Raw genomic sequence first — 6,000 nt, 5'->3', positions numbered from 1 at the left:
TGTTGTTTCTGCTACCTTCAAGTGGACACAACATGTAACTGCATGTTTTCTTTAAAGGTCCCATGTCATGCTTTTCAGGTTATTACCCGTCCCCTTGTGTGTTATGAAGGTTTTTATGCATGTAAACGGTCTGCAAAGTCACAAACCCTCAAAGTACACTCTGTAGCGAGTAAAACTTTAATACAGAAAAAACCTGTCTATACTGCCCAGAACGCCTCGTTGGAGATTTCTCTTTTTCCATTGTTTTCTTTCTGGGTATGGTGACGTGCCCATACCCAATGGACCCATCCGTGGAGCCGTTACGTTAAGTCTGTGGATTGGTCCAAATTGACCAATCCGCGGACTTCCTCACACACACACACACACTCAATCTTTTCTCAGCTGCAGCTCTGCCGATTTCTCCTCCCTGAGACGGCGGGACGCGGCGAGACTGTGAGTCGGTGTGTGAGCACACACACAAACTCCCAGCCAGGCTGCAGGTGTGTGTGTTCGGGCTGGGTTTCGCTGTGTCTCGCTGTCTCGCAGACGGCCACTGGGCTCATAGGGAGGGGGGGCAGGAGCTCCATCAAGCCGTTTAGGACAGAGAGTGAATACACATACTATACAGAGATGCTGTATGAGAAACCAATGATTTTGGAAAATTGCACAATATAAATGTATTTTAGTATACCTCAACAATGATCATTAGAAATGGCCATGACATGGGACCTTTAAGGATATGTGACTTTTTATTTAGCTGTGGTGCTGCAATCGGGTACAAAGTTGGTAAATACAAATTTGTTTTGAAATTATGTTTTCCTTTTACCTTTTTAGGGCCCTCTAGTAGGAATGAATCCAGTGCAGATAAGAGCGACAGTGGATCTCTACCCAGGATCCAGGCCCTCTCCTGGTGGAGGCGTACATCGCCCAGAAGCCCCTGCCGGTTGGTTTATTCAGCAATCCCCTAACTGACTAATGCATTATCCCAACAAACTCACACGGGAATCTGCTGACTGGATCATTTAGCTAAAACTTCTGCATGAATGGTGTCACTCTGCTTCACGGTCACTACCAAAACACAGCTCTGGGGGATTAAGAAAAGAATAATGGAGATCAAGTTGATTTGATCGCTGTGCAAACTCAAATGTCAGTGGAATGTAGAGGATGGCCTGTAGTGATTATTGCTCATTGGTTTCCAGACAAGACACTGGGGAAAAAAACAGAACCTTATTCCTGATAACATTGGTTTTAGGATTCAGACAGAGCAAAGGTCAAAGGTCATGCAGTGCTTTTTTCCCCTTATAGATCCATGTGACAACTTCCCCTGCAAACGTGGAAAGACATGTAAACTTGATGCGGACAAAAAGCCAGGCTGCGTGTGTCAAGAGCCGGCAGATTGTCCTCACAGTGCCAATCAGTTTGATAATGTAAGTATTTATGATCTGTCGAAAATTGAACTGGATTTGTTTTCAACAGCTGCTGGATTTTATTAGACTTTTGCTTGTGCATTTCTGTAGGTTTGTGGCACAAACAACAAAACATACGATACATCATGTGAACTCTTTGCCACTAAATGCAACCTGGAGGGCACTAAGAGAGGACACAGACTTCACATGGACTACACTGGGCCATGCAAATGTGAGAGTTATCCACTTACAGAATAATTGGTATTAAAGCAGTTTTTTTATTTGAAGTATGGTGCATGGTTGATCATGATCTTTCTTTCTGTTTATCTCTCAGTCATCCCTCAATGTGTGGAGACTGAGCTGGTCCAGTTCCCATTACGAATGAGGGATTGGCTGAAGAATGTTCTCCTGCAGCTTTTTGAACATGACTCCATGTCTCCTGGCTTCCTCACGCCTAAACAACGTTTTAGAGTAAGACAAGCTGTGGGACTTTCTAGTTTATTAAGAACTATCTATTTTAATCTTGATTAAAAACGTAATTGTCCATAACTTCACATAGCATGTTGGGAAAAATAAAATATGATGTTTAATGTTCTGAATTTGTAGGTGAAGAAAATCTTTGAGAGTGAGAGGCGTCTGCATGCTGGTGATCACTCCGTTGAGCTGCTGGCGCAGGACTTTGAGAAGAACTACAACATGTACATCTACCCAGTGCACTGGCAGTTTGCACAACTGGACCAACACCCATCCGACAGGTACATTTTATCACTCTGTGTTTACAGTGAACTTTTATCAACTTTTAGATTAAGTTTTAAAATGATCATAGAGTGATGACTATAGGATTTCACTAGTAGCCTATGTGTTAGAACGCGTATACAGCACTGTAGTCATTCAAGCCAATTGTGTGGCTTTTGTTGTTGATTTTTCTCATCATTGTCATGCCAAAAGCATGACTGGCTAATACATCACAATAACCTAGCCAGAACTAAGCTAGGAAATCATACTGTACTCTACATAAATCAGATGCTCAAAATGATCAAATTGGGTATTTTTCCATCCTGTGCAGAATCTTGTCCCACTCAGAGCTGGCCCCACTTAGAGTCCCTCTGGTGCCGATGGAGCACTGCACCTCCCGCTTCTTTCAAGAGTGCGATGCTGACAAGGACAAGCAGGTGTCCTTTAAAGAGTGGACTTCCTGTTTCGGTATCAAAAATGGTAAGAGCCACACATATTCACTAAGCTACTATAGTACACTTTTCTAATCAGTGAGTATGGCTTTTATGCTTTGGTTTCATATGGCACTACCTTCTGAATGAGAGTCTGTACATTTTCACAATGAATGAGTACTACTACTAACTAAATACTGTATTCATGTCTTTGTGTCTCGTTATTTTGACAGCATTCGTAAACTAGTATCTTGACATTTCTTTTTTTAATGTTATTTTTAATTTAATTCAGTCAGGTAATAACATAACATCAAATACTATACATACAAATAGTTTTTAATGGGTTCCAGTAAAAAGAAAATTGTCAATTATTCCAAGGTTTAAAAAAAATATTTGTCTGCTTTGATTCTCATGCACTTCTAAAGCATTTAGCAAATACCGTTGATGTTGGCAAATTCTGTTTCAGTTTTTTAACATATTAATGACTAATGACTTTCATCCACAGATGATATGGATGTCAACCTGCTGTTCTGAGCTCCACTTTGTACCTCACCTACAACACAAGCCTGTTTAATCTGCTCCAACAGACTGAAGCATCCATGAACCTCTGTAACATTAGGAAATCTGACCGATTGTAGAAACTCCTTTTTATTTCCTGCTACAGAGGGCAAGTGTTGGTGGTAGTTCCTGTTGTCCTGTGTAAAGCTAATCTTGGACATTTGGATATTTTTTCTGTAATTTAGACTGTGCAGCTAGAATCATTATATTATAATATAAGAAACTGTTTCATTTAGCTGGTTTTATCCAGAAAGTTATTTCTAATGCATTCCAAATTGGGGAAAAGTTTACATCAGCTCATTATTAGAAAAGTTGTTGTACATAGTACCAGGCTTCAAAATAATAACTGTGGTTTGTATGTAAGAGTGATTTAGTAAATATTTACTCTTTAAATCAAGATAATATAACCTTGTGTTACAAAATGTAAAAAAAAAATCTTGTGTTTCTTATCTTAGTAGCTAAATGCTGTAAATGTTTGTCTTTGCATTCACGTTTCATTGTAGATCTAAGTAAAGCTTTATTGACAACTGAGGACTTGAATAGTTCAGTGCACACGTTTTTAATGATGACTTTGTTTACACTCGTGTAATAAAGTTATAGCATTATATTGGTTGGGATGTATCAGTTTATACTTTAATACCATGTTTTTTTCACCGATCAATACCCCAATGCCACCATGACATGAAAATATGACCATGGCAACAATAGTTTTAGAAATGCAAGTCACTGATAACTGGTTGAGTTTGGCCACTTAACCCTTAATAATGGCCCTCTGTAAGGTAACAAAGCAAAAAATAGCCTGCAGCATGGTCATGATGATTACAGTGACTTGTTGTTTTGAGATAAAGGGCTGGACCTTTGTTAGTGATCACTGAATCTGACACTCTCTATATAAGCACAGAGAGAAGCAGCTCTGTACCTGTCGCCTGTCTGCTGTGACTGAGATTAAACATGTTCTGCACACTGGGGGTTCTCTTCTACACCTTTGCTCTTGTGGTGGAGGGTGGTGTGTCTTCAGGGAGTGCTGAGGCCCTTGCCAATGTGGGAGTGAATAACAATAGAGCAGCAGCTGGCAACAATGCCAACACTGGGGGTCCAAATGGGATCCCACTAAACGGTGCGCCCCTTGTGGGACACTTAGTCCAACTTGGTGGCTCCTTTTTTATCCAGCCAGTCAGAAACCAAGTAGGTCAGCCTCCTCTGCAGCAGCTGATTCCCATCGGAGCTCTCCAACAAGGTGGAGCATTCCTTGTGGGGCAGGGAGGCGCTGGTGCCAATGTGAATCCACAGGGGCAGTTGACTCAGGTTGCTGGGGGTGGGCCGGTCCCATTGTTTGCCGTGCTGCCGCAGAGAAATGCTGGAGGACTCCCACAGGGCTCTCTGTTGACTCCCGGCCAGGTGCAGCTGATCTCATTGGCCGGGCTGAACAACCAGCCACAACCGGTTGTCGCTGGTGGGAGGGCGGCTGGAGGAGTGAGGTTTCAGCGGTCAGTTGCAGCTCGCCTCAGGAGGACACAGCCTCCCGTGATGAAGGTGGTGGCAGTCGATGAAGATGAAGAATGCTCTGGGACAGATTTGGAGGAGAAGCAAGCCAAATGAGACAGCTGTCAGCAATATGTCATGATGCATTCCCTTAATCCTGCTCATGCTTGAATGTTATAAATCATTGTCCTCATAACTAATAACCAATAAATGATGGAAGTCAATTGCTGAATCTTTCTTGAGTCGAAGTTCCAACATATCAATAAAATACATGTTTGTTTTCACATTACCATGGAGCCCAAAATATGTCTGTCAAAGTGTACTTGAGCAAAAAAAACTGAACAACATCAACCAGCCTCATGGGTGTGTTTCATCTGATGTTATTTTTACGTATGAGACTGGTAATATGCGCACATTTCTATTTACAGTACGTTGCTTGCAACTACTTGCTACATGGTGATTAAGGTCTCTAAAAAGGAATACCATTCTAGGCATGTTACTCGAGTCTTGGCAGAACAGACTCTTGTTTATTGAATCCTGTCTGTGAACTATGAAAAATAAATTCTTATTAAATTGATAAATCTTACATATTTACATAATTACATTGGGAAATACTATTTTTCTCAACATTAAACTACAAAAATGAAAAACTGTTACTTCATTTGAACTACATGACAGTGTGTAATTAGCACAAAGCTCCAGACCAGACTTCCACAGAGGGTGTTTACCTGGTCGGCTGCGGGCTGCCCAGACAGCAGAAAAAGAAAAAAAAACTTTCCCAGACAGCCTCAGTATGTGACAACATATCCAGCCAACCAGACTGGGGATGCATTTAACGTCCCTAAACATCTTGAGAAAATATGCTGATGAAACATGAAAAATATCTGCAACTTATATGAGCAAGAATGGAGTGTTTACAAATGAACGCTGTCTGACAGTGTCATCACTGCTGAGTTGTTGTGCTGTATGAGTTGTTATGTTAAGGCTTGTGTTTTATAAGCTATCCTTTATTTAACCAGGTACAGGTTTCATTGAGATTAACATCTCTTTTTCAGGAGTGACTTGGCCAAGAGGGCAACATGAACAAAGTTACAACAAATGAACACAAAACAATACAGGCAGACGAATACAGCTGTCGTAAAAAACTAATGAAATGGCACATTAACCATGCAAATAAAAGAAACTGCTATACAACATAAAAAACTGGCACACTTTTAAAACGACTTAAATTAGGAGATAAGAGCAATCACGTCGACCAATGGTTTCTTGTTCTCTGTCCTTTAAGATGGACTTTAACTCCCCCATAGTGATACAATTATGTTAGTTAAATCAGCTTGAGGCATGTAACACAAATTGCATTAGGGCTCTCTTGAGACATGTTAAGGACATTTTGCGATCAAATGTGTTAA

At 40.9% G+C, this 6,000-nt stretch overlaps 1 protein-coding gene across 1 annotated transcript; it reads left to right on the top strand.

Moving 5' to 3' along the window:
* Positions 1 to 818: 818 nt before the first annotated feature.
* LOC117561998 (SPARC-like) lies at positions 819 to 4,815 on the top strand. The gene is made up of 7 exons (XM_034239759.1): positions 819 to 922; positions 1,285 to 1,406; positions 1,497 to 1,617; positions 1,720 to 1,856; positions 1,992 to 2,140; positions 2,452 to 2,600; positions 3,057 to 4,815. Exons 1-7 carry the CDS (start codon positions 829 to 831, stop codon positions 3,083 to 3,085), a joined length of 801 nt encoding a protein of 266 aa, XP_034095650.1. The 5' UTR covers positions 819 to 828; the 3' UTR covers positions 3,086 to 4,815.
* The last annotated feature ends 1,185 nt before the right edge of the window (positions 4,816 to 6,000 follow it).

This window comes from Gymnodraco acuticeps, unplaced genomic scaffold, assembly GCF_902827175.1.
Source record: "Gymnodraco acuticeps unplaced genomic scaffold, fGymAcu1.1, whole genome shotgun sequence".
Taxonomy (NCBI): Eukaryota; Metazoa; Chordata; class Actinopteri; order Perciformes; family Bathydraconidae; genus Gymnodraco; species Gymnodraco acuticeps.
This window is presented reverse-complemented; position numbering and strand designations above follow the sequence as displayed.

Excerpts from the sequence above, each read along its gene's own strand:
- LOC117561998 (XM_034239759.1), top strand. The coding sequence starts at position 829 with ATGAATCCAGTGCAGATAAGAGCGACAGTGGATCTCTACCCAGGATCC. Across the intron at positions 923-1,284 it reads TCGCCCAGAAGCCCCTGCCG|ATCCATGTGACAACTTCCCC; the intron begins GTTGGTTTATTC and ends TTCCCCTTATAG. Across the intron at positions 2,141-2,451 it reads GACCAACACCCATCCGACAG|AATCTTGTCCCACTCAGAGC; the intron begins GTACATTTTATC and ends CATCCTGTGCAG.